Source organism: Monodon monoceros, unplaced genomic scaffold, assembly GCF_005190385.1.
Source record: "Monodon monoceros isolate NGI ecotype Baffin Bay Population unplaced genomic scaffold, NGI_Narwhal_1 Super_Scaffold_6, whole genome shotgun sequence".
In the NCBI taxonomy this organism is placed as follows: domain Eukaryota; kingdom Metazoa; phylum Chordata; class Mammalia; order Artiodactyla; family Monodontidae; genus Monodon; species Monodon monoceros.
In genome coordinates, this window is record NW_021703783.1 from 19,877,475 (window position 1) to 19,899,996 (window position 22,522).

The following is a 22,522-nucleotide window of genomic DNA, read 5'->3' on the forward strand; positions in this document are numbered from 1 at the left end:
CGGAGATCCGAGCGTCTCGGTCCGCGCAGTCGCACTGGGGTTCTTCCGGACGACGCCCCGCCCCCTTCCCAGGCAGGTTGCCCCACCCACCTCCGCCGCCCCGCCTCGGTCGACTGCCGCAGGAGTCGGAGAGTGAGGAGGCTTTTACGGCTGCCGCGTGCCGGAAAGTGCGTGAGTGCCGGGCCCGAGCGTTTTTTTCTGTTTTCCGAATCGTGAGGTCTGGAGGCGGTGAAGTATGCCCTGGGCGAGGACCAGCGGGTGTGGGAAAGGGTTTCTGCGCGTTTTCCGACGTTGACAGTCCCTCTCCCTATTTCCCTAGGGTAGCTGGGACGAATCTTTCTGTGCGGTTTCGAGAAGGAAGGGGCCGCCGGCTACGCGACTGGGTCGAGTGACTGATACCGGCTCGGCTGCCTGGGCCGCCACCGCTTAGACCAGCGTGGGGCGGGGCTCGATTGGCAGTTTAGAGAAAGAGGTAAATAAATTGGCTCCCAGAGGGTTGTTTATTTCGAAATTAATAACCTTCGGATTCTTCTCCCTGCACCTGGTTCTGTTTACTTCCTGGGCACGCAAGGTATATGCCGTTTTTCCTTAGAGGCGCTCTAAACAAGAACTGGAAATGATTTGAAGCAGTTCCTGGGTAAAGTATTCCTTACAGGTGGCGGTCTCTGAGACCCAGCAAGACTCGCTAAACTATGTGCCCAGGGTCAAGGTCACAGATTAACTGTACCAACCGGTAGCACAACCCTTCGATGTCAGCCTCCCCGCATGAAACTCTGGCAATTTAGACCAACAGGAAAACTAGAAGAAATTAAGAGATTGAGAAATTAAGGTCCTTCCAAAGCCTGTCTGAATTCTCTGTGATTTTACATCTAAACCCTGTTTTAGCCTGACAAGACATGAAATGCTTGCAAATTATTGCCACCATTTCTCATCTGAATTCTCATTTTATAATGCGCTGTCCCTTGCACTTTCACTGACTAAAGGTATTATTAGTAAATCAGTATTACTGACTGAGCTGGTCTTTGTGGGTTAAAGTGTTATTCTCCCCACAGAAATCCAGACTGTGTCATAGCTATGACACCTTGCCTCCACATCCCTGGTAGCAAGATTAAAACGTCTTAACGTCGACTTCATATAGAGTTCTGAAGCTGTGTGGTGTGGAACTAAGCTTTTGTTTTAGTTTTTCAACCAAGCTACTAATATTTATGATACAAAAGCTCAGTCAGCTCTGATGCGGGTAAGGAGGTGTGATGGTAATCACAAATAACTTTAAAATGGTGGGCTTCTAGAGGAGAGACTTGCTCAAGTTCTCATTCCACCAGCTTCCCTCCTAGGGAGAAGGATTTGCTATGGATGTGTTAAAACAGGCTGGACTGTGTTCTAGGGGGGCCACTGTGCTGTGAGATTATACCAGTGAGCTTGTTTAGTTCTTCTCTACTACTTCTCTTACAAGCTGCGGAAGAAGGCCCATTTCCCGTTCTCTTTGTTACCTTCAGACAGGTGTAGTACCTCCCCCGTATGAACATACACAGCCATCTCCTTTCAACTCACTTTTATAATCTGGCTTCTAGGTAGGCCTAGACCAAGCAGTATACAAGCTTTTGGGGGCAAGCTCTCTTGCCACCTACCTCTTGGATTATGTATCCTTTGGTGCTGCAAGTGTATTGGGATAAATTTTTGTGTGAAGCTTTTTAGGCTTAACTACTTTGGGGAAATGTGCTTCATCTGTTTGAGTCAAGTCAGAACTTCATGGAGAACAGTGACTAATAACAGCTCTAGACACCATAACCCCTAGTTAAATGACTTAACCCAGAACTGGAGTTAGTTACGTCTTACCTCCTTGGCCCACAAGTCATTGGGAAAGAGCTATCAGTGTGGATTGTATGCCCATCCCCATCCAGATTCTCAGGATGATGGGGGACTTCTCTCAGTCCCTAACTCGTTTGGCTCTCTGCAAAGAACAGTAACCTCCATGACTTCATGCAGGGTTAAGGAACAGCCCCATGTCCCTGCTGCATTTAAATTGTTCACCAATTCTGAACCCAAGGAAACCTATTTCTCCCAAAGGCTAAAATAAACTGAAATGCCTGAAGGTCAGCATGCAATAATAACAAACTTCCTTAACTCATAAAGTAACATATCAAAGAATGGGACAAGCTTACCTTAGTCACAGCAGCTACTTTTTTGCTGGGCAGGTCTTTTATTATATATAATTTGTAAAGAGGGCAACAGCTAAAGAGGATGATTTAAGCCACATTTCTAAACAGTTTTACAAATTACAAATTGTGAATTAAATAGAGCTATGCTCTTAGCCAGGAATTACACAGCTTATAATTTGCAATTTTAAATTACATCTAATGTAGATTTAATTCACAATTATTTTAAAAGCACAAGGTTCTTAAGAGTCATCATTCTTCAGTAAGATTAAAACACATGAAAAATGGCTCTCAGCAAAAAAAAAAAAAAAAAAAAAGTTTTAAAAACGAAATTCGGTGTTGATGTACCCGGTTAAATACACTCATCTAATTTCACTCCCTTCCAAAACCATTAAATCTTCAGTAAACCAATTTAAAAATAAAAGAAAAATAGAAGAGGAGATGACAACAGTAAAACTTTAGAAGCTGCAAAACAGATGAATGCGACCTAGCACACTAGAAAAGCCCAGTTTATACTGCATATTGCTCAAAAGGCACTGGAACAGGGCCACTGTAATTGGAAATGAAGAATGAAGTAAATCAGAGAGGATGAAGTGAAAGCTATTTGAAAACCACCACTAAGTGTCTGCACCCCTCACTCCCACAGAAGACTGGAGGTTTATTTCTGGACAAAATAATACTAGTCTCTGGAGTGGGATGTCCTCAGGCATACTAAGTACACCAAAACCACACTGGAAGCAGATTAGGTGATTTGGGTATACATAATGCTGAAAGCAAGGCCCTGGTTCCTCTTCTGCTTCTTAATGTTACATTAGCAAATGCTCAGAAGATTGGAAGACTTTTCTCTGGGGAATCTGACCAGCCGAGGAGAACCATCTAAGATACTAACATCAGAGGTTCCCCGATAAAGGGCCCACTCAGATCACCCTAAGTAAAGCCCAAAGTCCCTAAGCTGCAACCATGTATGCAGAGCTTCTGAAGTTTTTTTTGTCCTTTCATTTGTAGGAGCAGATTGAAAAGGACTACCTTTTCTGGAGGAAAGCTCAGAAGTGATAACAGACAAAAGCAGAAAAATAGCAGTTTGGAGGAAAACAAGAAAGCTAATATTAATGAACTCAGAAAAATTGCTCTGCTACGTTGTATGCTTGTAATGTGCGCTAACTCATAAATTGTTAGTAAACAGGAGAAGTATACAAGTATTAACATGGAAATAATGTTGGCTCCTATGTGATTTTTTTTCCCTAAGAAAGAGGAGCCAGAGAAGCAGATTTATAAACTTCAACAAGAAAAGGTCTTCACTTAGTTGCTGTACTGGCAGCAGGAGCCTTTCAAGTATGTTTGTAAAACAATTTAAAAAGTGCTCACCCCCAGGGCTCCCTCCTCAGAGAGGTATACCGTTTTTTGCAACTGTCGACCTGGTTACAGTTGAATCACCTATCCTGACCACTGATTGGCAGCCTTGTGGTATGGGTAACTCTCTCCTTCCACATGTACCTGAATATCTCCCAGCCCTACTCTTAGCATTTTGCTAACATATATATCTGCACTATTTTTTAAACAGTTTTACTAAGGTATAATTGACATACACTAAGCTACAATTATTAAGCATAAATACAATTTGATAAATTTGACACATGCCTACACCTCACCCCAAGCAGGATAAACATATCCATTATCCCCAAGGATTTCCTCCTGCCTCTTTTGATACCTTCCGGCTCTCCAGCCTCCCACTCCCATTCACAGACTATTATTTTTGAGCATTTTAAACATCTCTGTGGTGTCCTCCAGCTATGCTGAGAGCAATCTGTCCCAAATTAGCTCTCCAGGCACCAATTTCTGTTGTTTTATTAGTGCTCCGTTTACAGTTGTATACGATTTGAGTGGTATGCCCCGAGCCTAGCCCCCCTCCCAATAAACAGTTATTTTTAATGTTTTTGTAAGAGGAAATGTTTTTCTGGACTACATATACTTATGTCTCAAAGTACCTCCCACAAAATACTAATTTCAAAGGGAAAAAAGTAACTGAGGAGAGTCCCGACAAACACCACCTTTATCAAGTGATCAAAATTGACATCAACCATAATGGAACAAATGGGAATTGTGTCCACCTAATAGGATGCGGTGAAATGAACAAAGCACCATGTCTAATATTTTTGCCCAAACTACATAAGCTGAATCTAGCCATGACTTAACATCAAAATGAGACACATTTCTACAAAATAAATGGCCCATGTTCTTCACAAATGTCAGGTTCATGAAAATCAAGGAAATTCAAAGGAAGTTTTTCAGATTGAAGAAGGCTAGAGACTTGAAAATTAAATGCAGTGTGTAATCATGGACTGGATACTTTTGCTATAAAGGGCATCTTTGGGACAACTGCCAAAACTTGGGGTTGTGGATTCGATGGTAGCAATGTAACAGTGTTTGTTAATTTCCTGATTCTGATTGTTGTATTGTGCTGCAGGAAAACACCCTTCTTCGTAGGAAATACATTCTAAAGCTGTGCTGTCCAGTATGGTAGCAACGAAGCCATTGGTACCTATACGCGCTTCTGGCATGACACATTGAAATAATATTTTGGATAAAAACAATATAAGAGTAATTTCACCTGCTTTATTTTTTAATATGGGCTACCAAAAAACATAAAATTACATGGGTGGGCTGTACTGTGTTTCTGTCGGATGGCACTGCAAAGTGTTCAGGCAGATTTGATACCGGGTTAGCAACTTATTCTCAAATAATTCAGGAAAGAAAATGTTCTTAGTAGTACTAACCTGCAACTTTTCTCCAAGATGGAATGAAATTATTTCAAAATAAAAATTACGTTAATGAGGGGCATAAAAAGGTATAAAAGTCTTTTTAGGTCAATAGGAAAATGGGCATCACGGAACTTTAAAGGCGGCTTTAAATGACGTTAACATATATTTGGGGCCTATCATGAGCTGAACGCTTATGACGTTAGGATTTTAAGATTGAGCCACCACAGCCGTCCCAAGTATTGGGAATTATTTTCTGGTGAGGCTGTCATGGTGCCTTTACAGACAGAGCTGCCTCTTCCCTAGCAGCACGAACCAAGTACACATAAAGAAGCTTATCTGTCCCACTGGATGTCGCCGGCTCCTCGTGTAGCCCCTTATGGGTTGTTCACTTGGCCTCTTCACCACCAATCTTACTGCCCATCTCCTCCTGTTAGTTGTGAACCTGCTTGACCCTCACACCCAGTTTTGCCTCTTTAGCCTTTCTTAGGAGGGCACTCTTGATTTGATCAGGCCTCTTCCCAGTGTCCTGTTTTAGCCTTGCCTTGAAAGCAGGGTAAAGGCAATTCTCTTTCTGACAAGAAAACTGAGGCTCAGAAAGGTTAAGTAACCTGTACAACACTATGCAGCTGGGATTCAAATCTAGTTCCGTCTAGTTCATTCCACTCTGGTATACAAGGAGGTACACCTACATATCCAGCTTTGCCAATCCATTTTCTCTAGTTGTCCTGTTTCCTTCATAGAACTTATCACAATTCATGATATTGTTTGTAGTATACCCCTCTGGAGATGTTAGTTCTGTGAGAGCAGCTATCTTATCTGACGCATTCATAGCTACATCTCAGTGCCTGGAACATAAAAGTGCTTAATAAATATTTATTGAATGAAAAGAAAGGGTACCATTTTACCAATGTGTAAAATCCTTTTTCTTTGATTCTTTTTTAAGACTACAATGCAGTTATTTGTAAAAATTTTTCTTTTTCTTTAGGTACATTAAATGTAAAAGTGAATACTTTACATGATACGTGCAAATGGCCAGTTCTTTAAGAGGAGAAGTACTGAATCTTTATAAAAATGTAAGTAATTATGTTGCCAATTTTATAAATGTTATATGACATAGATTGTTTAGAAATATACAGTTTTTCTTTTTTAAGCTGCTGTATCTTGGACGAGACTATCCAAAAGGAGCAGACTATTTTAAAAGGCGTCTGAAGAGTGTTTTCCTTAAAAACAAAGATGTGAAGGACCCAGAGAAGATCAAAGAACTTATTGAACAGGGCCAATTTGTAATGAAAGAACTAGAAGCATTATACTTCCTTAAGAAATATAGAGCTATGAAACAACGCTATTACTCAGATACCAACAAAACTAACTGATCACTATTACTATAATTTGAAAATCAGTGCCAGCTGTTTATGTATACCAGCTACTACAAAAATAATTCTAAAATGTCAAGATAATACATTTTGTTAAAAATACTTTACTGAACTAAAATAGGTTTCCAATTCTGTTCAAACTGAGAGCTTTACCAGCAACCTTTATGCTCAGTTTTTATACTAAAATAGCAATTTAACTATATGATGCTGCCAACTACCAATTAAAAATTGATGAGCACCCAATTTTGAATGAAAATATAATGTACTTAATTTTTAATAAATTTTTGCCAATTCTTAGCCCATCTCTGCATTTTACTGGAAAAAGAATGCCGTTTAATGCACATTTAAGTAAGCAAAATAATTTCTTGCAAGTTTATTGCCCTTAACTTTTGAAGGAGTTCCTTATTTTTGACCCCATTTGGTACATTAACAGCACAGAGTCAAGGTTCACTGCCAAAGAATGATTTAAGTGCAGTTAGTAGAAATAATAAGTATAGAGTAAGATTACTTCTGAACTCGAAACAGCCTGCCAGCAACTGGCATCACATATATATACCTATCTAATTATTTCCATTATTAATTTTTGCCACTGGCTGCCTTTGGGCCTTAAAACAAATCACCCGTTGTGTATCAGTTACCTTCTTCAATAAAAAGTAATAAATAATGTTATTCTATTCTTTTGTCATAAAGGCAGATTTGTTTTGCATCCACTTCTAAACGAGTTAACATGGCACAGGACCTAAACCTAACGTGGTTTCAAGCAAACACTTAAACCTTTACATAATGTTCACAGCACCTTTCATAAAGAATATATCCAACTTACAAGCTGCAAAAAAAGATTTACTAATATACTATAGTGTCTGTGGCTTATAAACTACCCCATATCAATTATGGGGCTAATGTTTCAAATTTCCATCAAGAAGTACACACTACTGGGAATTCCCCGGCGGCCCAGTGGTTAGGACTTGGCACTTTCACTGCTGTGGGCCCAGGTTTGATCCCTGTCGGGGAACTCAGATCCGCAAGCTATGCGGCACGGCCAAAAAATAAATAAATAATTAATTAAAAATTTAAAAAAAGAGTACATACTATGATAGTCACTGTAACTATTTTTATTACATTACAATAATTAGGAGCAGTACAGTTCATGACAAAAATATTACAAATTTCAGATCACTTCACAGCACATACTCCTATAAACATTTAAAAGTTAATTTTAATTAAAAGAGTGGTCATTTTTAAATTTAATGTTTGATATGACCAACATTCCTAGGTCAGCGCAACCAAACGATGGAAAACAACTGGATCACACTGCATATGTCCCACAAAAAAAAAAAGCACAATGTACAAAATGTGCATGTTTCAGTTTACACTATACAAAAATAGTTAAAATACATTCCAGGTAAACATGTTACATTAAGAAATAGTACTAGTAAGAAATTGGCACTCAAAGGAAAAATGCAAAAGTATTTTCAACATGAAAACACAAGACAGTGGAATTGGAAATTTTTGGATAAAACATTACATAACCCATTTAGCTCTCTATAGGGAAGGGGACCTTCTGTAATTGACACTTCTGTAGGTAATAACTTTGTTTTTCCTAAATTCATCTAAAAATTGCCTATTATCATCCCAAACAGGTACTTAAAACTATTAAACTAAAACAAGTGTTGCTAGTTACAACTCTTTTTAAAGAACTGACGTGAATATATCTTTAGAAAGAAAGAAATTTCATTTTCTGAAGGAATTTACAGCTGTTCGACTTATGCTGTTCAATTTCTCAATGCAGATTTCATGCTACCCAATATCAACACCAAAGTTATTAAATGTAAGTTCAGCTTTAAAATAACTAATGGGTTGTTAAAAATCATTAATACATAATCATCAAGAAATCATTACTTTTTGGCAAATGGAAATGGCAGATAGTTCTTACTGCCTATTAAAAAACCTAAATGTGTATATATTGTTCAGAAAAAATGGATAGAAGAAAAAAAAATCACTGGAATACAAATGAGATGAACTTGTGCAAACTGCAACTTAACATGCCTCACAAAGTTTCTACATATTTTAGGACAAAATTGTGCAATGGTGGCTAAGATTTTGATAACCTATAAAAGTTAGGTTCTAATTCCTATGCAGTGTGACTCAGTTAAAATAGAGCCTAGAATTCCTAATTGGAGATATTCACTCAAATTTTACTACATACTTCTGCAACATTCTTCCATAAACATGTTAATGTCTAAACCTATGTAATTTAGCAGTTTTTTTCAACTTCAAGGATTTTTATCTTTAAGGCTATAATAATTAGATAACATTTGTTATTTCTAGGATTATCTCTCCCCTTTTAAAATATCTACATAAACAAACATTTTATTAAACCATTCAAAATTCACATAATAAAGGATAATTACCACTGCCATAAAAAAATTGCCCAGCTACATCAAAAATTCAAGAGTCCTAAAAATCCCCTCAGTTATACACTGCAATTCCTGAAGTATGGCCATTTCTTTCTCGTGTGTGGAAACAAGAGGAGGTACTATGTAAGTGTAAACACCCTAACTAGATAATGTTCCATAAACCTGTAGTTTAGTATAGCATCTCAGAAATCATATTGATTTTTACATAGAAGTTTCCTTTTCTGTGAGTTAGGTCCGGCATCTGTTTATTTTTACCCAGATAAACAACTATTTTAGAATTCAATGTTTAATTTTTAAAGTCTATTTTAATTACTTATACAAAGAGACCATACTACACACAAGGGAATTTTAACATTATCTGACATACAACTTAATTGGTACTATAATTGTCCCAATAGAATCACATCATTCTGTCAAATAAAAAACAATATTCAAATTTTACTCCTTTAAAACAATGAAGTAAACTAATTTAATTTTAAAAAGTAGCTTGATTAAACAGTTACATTGGAATCAGAGCAAAACAATTATTTCAGAACTGGAAGAAACTAAGCTTAGAGACCAAATCACTTCTTTGCAAAACTACAATATGCATTATATCTGGGTCATGTGCCAGATACCTCACTAAAATACAGACTGCTCTAGAATATAAGCACTACCTAAGGACAGGGATTATGTCCCTTGTCTGAGGATACTCTAATATCCCCAGTGCCTTGTGTAGTGCCTGGCATCTAGAAGGCACTCAAATATTTGTTGAATAAATGAATTCTGCTAAAGAGTAAGATTTATGAATAAATTTTAAAGTTTCTTTCATTGCAAAATTTTAGCTTTTAAAACAATGGAATGTATCATTAGCAGGGCTAGTCGTCGTCGTAGATTACGTAAGGAATTCTTTCAGCACTACCTTTGTTAAATTCTCATTCCACTGGATAGGGATCTGACTCCTCATAGCAGGTATGAAAATTCCTACTTTGTCCCTGATGGACCAGGCAGCAAAGAGATGATGTTCAAAGGATCAAGATTAAATTGCTACAGCCACCACCTGAAAATTAACTCTTAGGTCAAATTCCATTATAGTGTCTGTCGGATTATGCTGAGCCTGAGGAAGTAAGATGTAGGGCATTTTGATGTGACTTGATGGGAAGCCTTCATGGAGATATCCAAAGCAGCAATAAATCTTTGAGGTTAGGGGAATGAGAAGTATTAAAAGAAAAAACATCAAGTCATGGGGCATGTAGAAGGGTAGGCAGGCAAGATGACACTAATATGGGAGAAGTCCTGAAAGCGGAGAATGGATATTCAGAAATAAACTTCACCTCTTGCACAATTTTGCCTAAGACTGGCACTGAAGATGATAACACAGGTAAAAAGTTACAGATTGTGCTGAGACTGACAAATAGGTATATCCTTATGTAAACTGAATGTAAATCACATAGTTATAATGCTAGATACAGCCTTTGAGATGACTTCTTTTAACATGAAGAAATGGATAGTAAGTGATTTGCCTAAAATTGGAGTTATGAAAGACACATAACTAGAAACTAAGCCACCTTCCTCCTTGTCCAGTGATATTTTCACCTCAACACACCATCTCAGTTCAAATATTTTAAAATAAGTTAACATTTTAAATGCATTGAAAGAATCATTTTAACATTAATTTATCTATTTTATAAGCATTAGATATTCTTAATTATGGACCAGACTTGTAAAGTGTTACTTTAGCCAGTGTTAAGAGAACTAGCCAATACTCAAGATTTTGAAACTTTTTCATTTTGTTTAAAAAAAATTAAAATCTTGCCACCCCACCCTAAAACCTCATTTAAAAATAATGTTTTTTTGAAGTTTCGTTTCGTTTTAACAAAAGTGACGTTCTTGAGTAGGACTACCACATAGTGAGAATGTACCCTGCTGAGCTATCCAAACTCTCTCCCAGTCCCCATTTTTGACCAGCCAAGGCATGACAACATTGGAAGACCATAGGGATGCAGTCCATACTGTGAAACTCTCAGTGAAGCTCAAAGCTCACACAAGGCCTGGCCTTTCCACCTTGGTCTCTGTAACACCTACTAAGCTAACTGGACCAAATAATTTTTAACATCATTACCAGTAGAATTAAAACTACTTTCAAAGACTGAAGTTCAAGAAAAGATTTATGCTAAGAAAGAGCAATCTGACACGGGGAGACTATATTTAATTCCTATGAGAATTTTTGTAATTCAATACATGTTAAATTTTTTTCAATTATTACAAAAGTTTAGTAGCATGTAAATATAGCCCCAAAATGGTTGTTATAATCCTCATTACATTCTGGGTTTGCCTTAACAGGAAAAGCTATTCAGAGTATTATAGCAATTCACCTAATGTAGAAAGTAAATGGCCTTTTAATATTCCATTGCCTTGTATTTTTTTCAATTTTTTCCCTTTTAATAGAAAAAATATAATATTTGGGGGAACGTGACCATTGACAAATAGCAGTGGAAAGAAGGAGAAAAAACCTTTGTGAACAGTGTACCTTTACATTCATTAAGGGTAACTGAAACTACAGGACATGAAACCTACAAGATGAATCTACAGGAAGCTCATAAATTTGTGTTCCCTCAATGCTTCAGTAAAACCAATCGTGAAATCTCAACTGAAGTTATAATTAGTAATTAATCCATGTATATGATTGATAAAACACAGAACAGGGATGATTTGAAAGGCTCATTAATTTGTTTCACACTCAAGTTCACAATTGGTAAGAAAAATAGGAAGTAATCAACTGCATGCACCAAAAACCCCAGGACAGAAATCTCAGGTGTTCAGTTTCTTTTTCACAGGCATTGCTAGTTCAAAAACCAAAACTCAGGGAATACTGGCACTTAGAGGAAAAAAGTTTCCACTGTCATTTTAAAATAAGCATTCAAGATAAAAGCTAACAGTATGGATGGAGCAGAAAGACAATTAGGTAATGCTAAAACAAATGCTAATAATTTAGTGTAATGTACAAAAATTACCACTTTTACTTAAGTACGCCTTAAGAAAAAAGTACAAATTGTATTTACATAATTATACACTTTGTCTTTGACTTCTTTTTCTTCTTTTTACCTTCTTTGCTCATCTTTTCTTTATGTTTTCGAATTTCTCGAACTAATGTATAGAAGGCATCGTCAACGCCCTGAAACACATAAGTATTAAAACGTGAATATATATGATGGTTTGAGGTATACAGATAACAGAAAAGATATATTACTAACGGAAACATTAATATTGAGAAGGAATAAGGATACGTAACATTTCTCTTTAGACAACTGAATATATATCAGACTTCTAGGATTCTTAAATGTCTTCAACGATATTTTGTTAACATTATAGGAACACTGATTTTCACAAAAGGCAATGAAAATCAACGGCACAGAATCTTACGTATGCTTAGTTAACACATTACTTTCCCCCAGAACTTAATTTGCTACTAATTTTTCCATATTGGCACACCTCAGTCACTGAAATCCAAATGTATTTGTGTATATATGTAAGTATTTATACTTAATTATCCCTGAGTTTCTAGATATTTGATATAAGCCATGCAAGTAAATACTAATTTCATAAATATTCGCTGCATTTGACCTCTGGTTCAATACTTATTTAAATCCATTAGATTTAAAGAACTACCATGAAGTATACAGTATTAGATTATACTTTCAGTTTTCTAAAGGCATTAGTTTCAGTTCATATATTTATGATATGAGAAGGAAATTTAAAGTGACCACAACAGGGGACTTCCCTGGCGGTCCAGTGGTTAAGACTGCGCTTCCACTGCAGGGGACGGGGTTCAATCCCTGGTAGGGGAACTAAGATTCCACATGCCGTGCGGAGCGGCCAAAAAAAAAAAAATTTTAAAAACAAGTAAAGAATGTGACCACAACACAAGACACAATACTTTGAAAAATGTAATGCCTCTATTCGTGGAGAAATGAGCTAAATCATTTAAATGGCGGTAGAGTCTGATGATTTGGAGATTTTTTTTTAATTCATTATTTTTTTAGTTTATGTTTAGTATATTAAGTATTCAAAATACTTAATATAAAGTCATATTAATATTTGACATATAAAGTCAAATGCTGTGTATCTTCAGAGAAATTTCCATTTGATCATTTTGGCCTACATCTAGCTGTGATCAAAAGCAAGGTATCCAAATCAGTAATGGTTGAAAGTGATTTCAAGTCAGAATAATTTTCAACCTAATCATTCATACAGAACATGAAAAATGGCACTTTGAAACTGGTGGCAGGACAGTAGATTTTAACCCTGCAATCCTGAATTATACAAGATCTATACATAAGTCAATTCTTGTCCTACCCCTATTAAAAAGCAAATTAAATATAAAAGCAAAATAAAGAATTAAAGAAAAAATATGATCCTCTGTGTATTTTAGTATCTGTTTAACTGATTAGTAAACTGTCAACAAAATCCTGATGTTTTCAAACCTAGACACTAGAGGGAGTCTTAGGAACAAATACACAACAAATAAAGTATAAATCAAGCCACTTTAACAATGAAAACTGGCTTTTTACTCAATTTAACCACCTCTGCTGAATATTAATATAAACACATTCATTAAGTTATATTATTTTAAAAATAATTGAAAATTTAACAGCGATATGATTTCTCCTTTATGCATTACTAAGATCTTCTACAATTACTATTTCAAAATAATAACTAAATTAATTCGGGCATTTTCAATCTAGTTACATTTAACTAACTTTCACAACAGATCTAAAGTTTAGAAAAGTATTACCAATATTGTTAAAGAATTAAACACAGAGTGGGAATGAGAGGCTTGCTCACATTTCAACAACAGTAGTGGGATAAAAACCAGCATTATTGATTTGAATACTAGTGAAGAAAAGTCCCCAGTAAAGCCCCCAAACTGCACTCACTGATGTTCCCCACTTTCTGATATCATTACTGATGTAACATACACTTCTGTTTCACACAGAGGATAGAGAAAAAGTGATAAGACAGTTTATCAGCAATACAATCAAGGCTTAATATATATAAGCCTTCATGCTAACCTTCTAAACACATAAAGAGCAAAACACTTCCAATGATATAATAAAGAATAATTATTTTATTATTATAAATAATACCAACCTTGACTAATTTCTAACCATAAACTCTTAGAATGGGATGGATGGAATCTTAAGAGAGGATCTACTCCAACTTCCCTACCCTTCACAAATTCCCTTTGATCACACATCCTTATGTAGTCTACTCCATTTCCACTGTTTTTATAATGAAGAAAAATGTCAATGATACAAAAATGCTGAAGCAGATAAAATGAAAAAACATGAGATGGATATAGAGAAGACACATCCTAAGGTGAAAACAATATATAAGTATTTAGGAGACAATGAAGGCAGAATCTGATAAGATTACCTTCTTCTAAGATTCTGACAAATACTTTTAGTTCATACTGCACTGAACTCTCCTTTATATATAATCTTATTAATAATTTCAATGATTAGTAAAATGTTAAAACTGATCAAAACAGGGCAGTGAATACACCCTTTTTACATTCTTATATACACATTTAAAAGACAAAATAGGGTACCAGTAATTATTTTGTTTAAACCCATCATTTTAGGACTAAGAAAAACTAATTTGCATATATTTATCATTGTCAAATTAATTTTGTAAAAATATTTAAAATTTTAAATAGTACCAAGTACACTTTTTTCTTATATAAATGCTATTCATGATCACTGAAAAAATAAGGATTTAATTCATCATGCCCAACAATTTCACATTCAGACTACACAGCCACTGAAATATAGTTTGCACAATATGAAAATTTTAAAAAGTATATGCTTTCACCTTTGTTTTAAATAAAAATTAAAGCATAAAACTTATTTTATTCTAAATAGTTCTACTGTAAAAATCATCTAATAGTAAGACAGTGGGAGAAAAGAAAACTATCACTTAACTCTGGTCATGGCTACTGTTATTTTAGAAGTTTTACTTTTAAAATTGCATTGCAATGTTAAGTTTTATCACAACTTCTAAATTAAATACTGCTTTATACAATGATACTCAAAAAATATTAAGAGTTTATAAATCTCGGGCTTCCCTGGTGGCGCGGTGGTTGAGAGTCCGCCTGCCGATGCAGGGGACACGGGTTCGTGCCCCGCTCCGGGAGGATCCCACATGCCGCGGAGCGGCTGGGCCCGTGAGCCATGGCCACTGAGCCTGTGCTCCGCAATGGGAGAGGCCACAACAGTGAGAGGCCCGTGTACCGCAAAAAAAAAAAAAAGAGTTTATAAATCTCAATAAAAATTAATGCCAATCATTAATTTTGCTTTGTTTCTTCTTCTGAGTTTAGTTCATTAGTATACCACATAATATCTTTTGGAACTTAGTCTACTATTCAGAAGTATATTTTATATTTTGGGGAGATACATTATTTCATACCTTCAACTCATATAGTAAAGAATATCAACCCTTTAGTTTAATCAGCCCCCAAAATGATATCCTACAATTTTATTTCATGTTCTCACAGAACATTATATGTTACAAATAATATGCATCAAAATCTTAAGCTCTGGCATGAACTTTCTGGTACCTATTGAGTGAAATATTTTCTAAACAAGACCAAATTTAATATTGGTTGGTTTAGAAAGGAAGTTGAGAAATTCCACTCAGTAAATCCAACTGGGCAGCTACTGTGTGCCAGGAGCCTCGTTAGGTCATGGACATGCAAAGATTAAAAATATACGATTCTGGCTCTCCAAGATTCTCACCATACAGGACAAACACAGAAGCGGTTATTTCAATTTAACATGGTTAAGTGTGTAACAGTTAAGAGCAGTTAACTGGGAATACACAAGAAGTGCATTATGCCCAGTCTAATAGTTTTTAAAGAAAGATTCTTAGAGAACAAGAGATAAGACAGTCATGAAAGTGTGTTAACTAGTAAGACTAGGGGATAAGAACACTGGCATTCCCAACAAGAGCAACAGCCAAGACACAAAGGAAGGTAAGAAATAACATGGTGTTGATTTACATATGGACAAAAGAAGTTTTTAAGAGATAAAGCCAAAGGCTAGGGGGGAAGGAAGGTGTTAAGAGCCTTATATATGCTACGAAACTTGAGATTTTATTCTGTAGGTAACAGGAAGTCAGTAACTAGATTTAAAGATAAGAAAATGACATTTCTTTTAAATCTCTCTCTCTTTGCGCTGTGAATGAAGGCAGCAACAAGTAAACCAAGTAAGAGGTTACAATAGTCCCAGCAAGAAATGATAGGGGCCTGAACTAATGATGTGATAAAAGTTAGAATGTACCATAATAGGAATTTGTGGTTGCCTCCAAATGGGTGTGAAAAAGAGGGATTTAGGAGTCATCCCAACACTCCAGGTTTCTCAGCTGGGTAAAAAAGTGATGTTGATGCCACTAAGTTAAGAGAGCACAGACAGAACAAGTATTTGCTTGTGGAATGTCCAAAAGAAAACACACACTGTAAGAGTGACCCTTTCCCACCTTCTGGGCCATTCAATTTACTCCTCCTTTATATAGTTCCTCATATTTTTTCTCTCTAGACTCTATGACAAATGCAGAGTAGTCTATAGGCATCAAAACCATCTCAATTATAATGAACACCCATTAGATGAAAAATAAATGTAATTTAAAAAATAAAATGAGAAATATAAATAAATAAATGTATTAATTGTGGAAACAAACTACAAGTTTCTTGTTTTTTAATACTTCAAATTAGAATCCCACACCTAGGTAGTTCTAAAGCGGTTGCTACTTTGTTACCTGTGAAAGACATCTGCTTTCTGCAGAAATTAATATGCTGAACTTACCAGATTACATTACAATGCATTTTTTAATTTTCACACAGCCAGGAGTCTTTTCTTCTTTGCTGATTTTTTTCAATCTGTATTGTCGGATCTCTCTCACCAATGTATAAAAAGCATCCTCCACTCTCTGCATTGTAAAACACAACTTCTTTAAAGTCTGTTTCATTGGTAATAGTAATTTATTGGGACAGCCATGTGCAAGAAATTTGGAATTATGAGCTTTACTTGAGAATGTTTTGTTTTAAAAAGACATCAGATTGTTTGAATAAAATGGGGGATTCAATTTTAAAATATGGGCTTAAATCATGGTTTGTTCTTTGAAGTCAGTTTTGTTTTGTAATGGGATTAGAATATTTTTTTTAAATTTAAATTAGGAGTTAGGAGAGATTATGAAAAACCTAAGTACATGTATTATTAGTATTAATAATGCAGTCATTTTAGTTTGCTAGTCATGGAATTAATCAAAGCCTAAACTGAAGTTAGACTGAAATTATTTCTTTGACTTAGGGAAAACAAGTGATTTCTGTACTCCAGCTCTGAGTGGGGAGCGAGGAGAAAAATGGTACAAAAGGGACATTTAAACTTTGTTTAAAAAAAAGACTGTTAACATCAGTCTTTCTACGAACCAAATGTGACAAAATGGACTCAGTTCCTACAAAGTTAATAGGTATCAAAAGTATGATATGTAGTTTTAAATTTAATCAGGCACAGAGAATCAGCCATTTAAGTATTAAGTAAACCAACAGCTAAGGCTTAATTTTAGCATGTACACATCCATTGCTTATAATAGTTAAGAAAAAAAAAGGCACTTCAATTCTTGAGGGTATATTAATTTTTATAAATCTCAAGAATATGTTAAGAACTGCTTCAGCTGAACTCAGTAATTTACCTTTAAAGTAAAACTTTAATTTAAAATTCATAAAAAATTGTTTCAGTTAAGCAGTAGGGATTTAAATAATATGTTGATTATATATTAAAATGTACGTCTCAAGTTACTTATACCAACTTGTGATGTATTTCTACTCAACTAATACAAAAGTCATTATAGCCCAAGAAAATCTGAGTATCTTATATTTTTAATGAAATCAATTTAATCGACTAGCTAGCTAAACCAACTACAAAATAAAAATTCCAACTATTTTTTAAAATCATTAAATGTTGGTACTTTAAATGAGATAGCCACTTTGTACCCATATATAAAATTTTTAATATTTTATATTTATCAGTAATTCTTGAGATGGTTTGCTTTTACTCATAAGTCCTTAAAAATTACATATTAGAAATTCTCATTATTAAGTTAGATAAATAATTTAAGGCACTAAAATAACTCTAGTAAAGCATGTAAAATATAAAGCATGAGCTGGCATTTAAGATATTTTCACAAATGATTCTCTTTCAATTTGAAAATCAATGCAAGAAATTTAAAACATATGTATATATAAATAAAACAAACCAGGTAAAGCTCATATTTTTTAAGAATAAAAACTTTTATTCCTGTTTAAAAAAAGGTTATAAGGTCAATGTAGAAGTACTGAAATATACTATGATGGAGGAAAAAACAGGGTTTTGTCCTCTACTAATTTAGCAGAAGCAAATTTTGATTGTAACTTATTTCTAAAATTAGTTTGAACGTGTCTACTTTTTAAGTGTGCACATCCCCATCACCAATATCAGAATATATGATTTTTGTTTCCAGCAATGCAGAGAGAGAATTGGAAGCCAGTAATTAAAAAGAAGAGATTACTACCCACCACCAAGAATTCAGTATCAGGACCTCGGAGGCTAAGATAATTAACAACACTGAAAGATAGTTATTCCAGAGTGACTTTTATCATTTCTCATTTTTACTAATAGGAAATTTAAATTAGATTTTAAAGAATCAGTTATTTACCATATTTTCTCAGACTTAATTACTTATTTCTTGATAATATGCTTTAAAGTCATATGGACATGAAGAGAACATTATCGATCCTTGTATATACCTTAAACCACTGGCACAGAACACTGGTTTCATATTCCAAAATTTGTAGGTAATTTTAAAAGATTAAGTACAGCCGAAACAGATGTTTAATACCTACTGTGGCTAGCTGCTAAGGTCTTAACTGGCACGCAATGATTTATTCTTGGGCATACAGCTTGTTGCCACATATACTCATTTTCAGATGTCACTTATTAAACTTTTAAGAACTGAAACAAAAGTGCATGTAAAAACAGTGCATGTGTTTATATATGTAAATTTTAAAGTAAGTTTGTAAAGATACATTTGTAACTTTTTTTAAATCAGGAGCTCAGCCATTATCTGAAAATGTACTGTGAGGCTATGGAAATAGAGCACTTCAATACAGGAGAAAGAACTGTTAACAGCATCATTCTGTATCCCGGTGCCTATAATGCTTTCACTACGCGATTTAATTTTAAACAAGTACTTGTTCTAGTTGAATAGTTTATTATGTGCAAAAGCTCTTTCAAGGAAATAAATAACACCTCAAATACCCTAACTATAGGCAGATGCAAGAATACTAAATACTAGCCCTTCTTGGGGGAGAGGAATGGGACAAACAAGATGTATTCTAAAAAGCAACTTTGCATCACTGAATTGGAAAGAAACCTTGCCAAACAACAGCCCACCTCAGGAACTACTGAAATGCATCAATACTACTACTTGGGAGGCTATACTATGCATTGGTGCACAGCAGGTGCTCAGTACTTGCTTTGTCTAGTTTTAACTCATAAAAAGCAAAGTTCAAATTACTGATCTTATGTACAGAAACCCAACTATTATTAAACAGAGAAATATGGCACAAAGTTTTTTGTTTGGTTTGCTTTGTTAAAATAATTCGATGATAAGCTTTCTTTAATGGAGGTCTTCTAACAACTAAATTTAAGTATCTAGAAATTAACAACAAAACCCGGAAAATTAATTACTCAACATTTTTAAGTTCATAAAACAAATTTTCACATTATGCTCAAATTGAGACCTCCAGAAAGCAAAAAAGCTGAATCAGGAGTAGCAGATACTCAGAGAATTCTGCTTTTGTCATCTGCTTTACTGAATGATCCCCACTTTTGATTTTAGCAGACTGGAAAACACACAGCTGATTACCACGGTGTCAACGTTTTGGTTTCAACAGCCTTTGCAAACACAGCCATACACTGCCCAAAGAGGCCAGAAAAATATGTTAATTACTAACTGCCCAGATAGATGTGACCTAGGTAGCAGCCTTTATACACTAGGAACACAGGGACCACATACAGCATACTTGCAGAAAATAAAAACTACTTTGGCCTTTCAGATGTGGACTAAAATGATAGTTAAAAATATAATTCAGGGCTTCCCTGGTGGCGTAGTGGTTGAGAGTCTGCCTGCCGATGCAGGGGACGCGGGTTCGTGTCCCGGTCCAGGAAGATCCCACATGCCGTGGAGCGGCTGGGCCCGTGAGCCATGGCCGCTGAGCCTGCGCGTCCGCAACGGGAGAGGCCACGACAGTGAGAGGCCCGCATACCGCCAAAAAAAAAAAAAATATATATATATATATATATATAAAATTCACTGTATTCTAGCCATAAAATGGGCTTTTTAAAATAAGAAAGTAATTAAGTTGGTAAAATATATAGCCTACAACCCTTACCTGTAAAAAGACGAGTAAAATTCCTTTCTCTTTCACAGAATAAATTTTACTTTAAAATTCCTAATGTTAGCTTGTAAAATTTAAGTTGAAAGTCTGACCTAACTTCTTATGTCTAGCCAAAGAATACAGTTTCCCCAGAGAATCAATGGTCAGCACACTACAAGTTGGTCAGCACACTACAACCCACAAACCCAATGCAGCCACAGCCTATATTTTTGTACTGCCCACAAGCTGAGTGATTTTCACTTTTTAAAGGGTTGTAAGAAAAAAAAAAATGCAACTGATACCACCTGTGGCCCACAAAGCCTAAAATATTTATCATCTGGCCCTTTGCAGAAAAAGTTTGCCAGCCCCTGACTTATATCTATGAAAGTTCTAAATGAATGTCTGAATATAATTTTTGTTGTTTGTGTTTTAGGTTCGTGCTCAAGACCAAAACTTAGGGCATGAAGCGAGTAGCTGCTGACAAAATACAACAAGGATATGCATATTCATTTTGTTCAAATAATAAATAAGTAATAGCAGATGAGTAACAAAACACTCTGCAGAAAATAGGGCTTCACATTTTCACAAAAACTGGAGGTAAATTAAAATTTATGAAAATTTACATATTTCATTTTCTCAGTTACTTGGAATAATTCTTTAAAGTCTTCTAAAAGCATGCAAATGTCAAATTAATTTCAACAGAGAAAGATGAATAAACTTTTGAAAGGCAAATCAACAAGTCCATGTAATAAAGAGAAATCAAGTATCTAGGAAACTAAATAAGTTATAGTTTAGCAACATAAATTACATAACGATATCAATAAAACAGGACATAAATATAAGAAAAGCTGAGTGCTAGAAGGTTAAGAAATAAAGTACAAGTATTCCTTTATATTGTATCACTGTATATTTTTTCTGGATGATCCATAAAAATGTCTACAAAGCAAATTTAGGTTAATCCATTTGGTATCACACACACTACATCCCCTTCCCTATCCAACACCCCCCAACCGCCCCCCCCAAACCAGTATAAAACCTAAAAATCTATTTAAAAGGAAACTAGGTAGTCTTCTAGATTAGTTATGAATGCTGTGGTATATTAAAGCATTAATGTCAAACACTTAAGAATCAACAGTACTTCTGAGATAGTAACCATACAACAAGGAAAGAAGACAGAGCTATTATTTTAGGCTCTTATCAAATGAGAGTGGAGGGCAACACTGCAGAAATAACAAGACTTCCTCTTACTGTCCTTTATTACCTTTCTACTCCAAATGTGGTCCATGTACCAAAGTCAGCATCACCCGAGAGCTTGTAAAAATGCAGAATCACAGGTTCCAACCTAGACCCTAATTCTAATTCAGAATTAGAATCTGGATTTGAGTAAGAAGCCCAGTTGATTCTTGTGCATATTAAAGTATGAGAAGCACTGCTTTATTTGCAACCCTTTACAACATCAGGCAAAGTCTTAGAGTTTTTCTTTTCTTTGTACAGTGTAAACTAATGTGTCCACTAGTCTAAAATGTATACTTTAAAAGTTACAACTAATACAAGTTAATAAACTGTTAATAGTATAATCTAGGTAGTAGGTTTGCAAATGTTTTCAATAAAATTCCTTCAATTTTATATCTGAAAATGTTTCATACAAAAATGGGAAAAAAAGTTATAATATTATAATCATGTTTTCTGAGTACCTCCCAAGGGAAATCAAGGAGTACGGTCAGAGAAGACCAACAAAGAAGACAAAAACCAAACCTCTTCCCAGTCTTTGGGACCTGGGAATGATATGAATGGAATCTTAATTCCTCCAAAGTGAAGTGAAGTAATGTATACACCAAGTATTTCTTTAACTTATAAATCAGGTTTTAGAATGAGATCATCTGTGTTATGGTCAAAAACTATTCTAATTCAGCTTTTAATCCCAAAGCAAAGACTTAAAACAGAATTCATTGTTTTTTTTCACTGTGCACCAAATTTGTACAACCAGAAAGTGGTAATGTATGATCTTCCACTAGGGAAATAGACATATATACTAGCTGAATGATGGTTTACTTTTAAATTTTTACCCCTTTACAAAATTCAGTGAAAGGTCTAGAAGGTGTTTTTATAAGTTTAACCATGTAATAAGTTGTTCATCACTCTTCTTAACTTCTAGCATTATAAAGTTAAATTCCATGAAATTGGTTTTCTGGGCTCACAGGTACAAATAACCAGACAAGGCCCCAAACAAATGTTCATCTTGTACGGAACATATTAATATTCCATCATAACCTTATATTTTCCTTTTTAGGAATTCATTTTTTCTATATGTTAAACTCTTATTTCATACAAATAAGGCTAAACAATATCAATTATTTTATTTTAC

General features: G+C 35.0%; 2 protein-coding genes across 8 annotated transcripts in view; one reads left to right on the forward strand and one right to left on the reverse strand.

Annotated features, from left to right (window-relative positions):
• Window positions 1-114: 114 nt before the first annotated feature.
• On the forward strand, window positions 115-22,518 carry ETFRF1 (electron transfer flavoprotein regulatory factor 1). 5 transcript variants are annotated; one of them, XR_003791099.1, is made up of 4 exons: window positions 115-171; window positions 320-472; window positions 5,901-5,988; window positions 20,591-22,518. XR_003791099.1 is itself a non-coding variant. In XM_029205333.1 (2 exons), the coding sequence occupies exons 1-2, from the start codon at window positions 5,944-5,946 to the stop codon at window positions 6,286-6,288; spliced, it is 267 nt and encodes an 88-aa protein (XP_029061166.1). In that variant the 3' UTR covers window positions 6,289-7,625. The 5 variants fall into 5 exon arrangements, 1 of the variants encoding a protein (XP_029061166.1); XR_003791101.1 differs by having other exon boundaries at window positions 118-167; XR_003791098.1 differs by having other exon boundaries at window positions 144-233.
• KRAS (KRAS proto-oncogene, GTPase) overlaps window positions 10,555-22,522 on the reverse strand; it is a 35,320-nt gene continuing 23,352 nt past the window's right edge. For 2 of the 3 annotated variants that reach the window (XM_029205329.1, XM_029205330.1), the window contains exons 5-6: window positions 16,547-16,670; window positions 11,719-11,859 (exon numbers count right to left, since the gene is read on the reverse strand). In XM_029205329.1, coding sequence (XP_029061162.1) covers window positions 16,551-16,670 — 120 coding nt within the window. In that variant the 3' untranslated portion in view covers window positions 11,719-11,859; window positions 16,547-16,550. Of the gene's footprint in view, window positions 11,860-16,546; window positions 16,671-22,522 lie in introns of all 3 variants that reach the window. The other variant, XM_029205331.1, reaches the window with a different exon arrangement.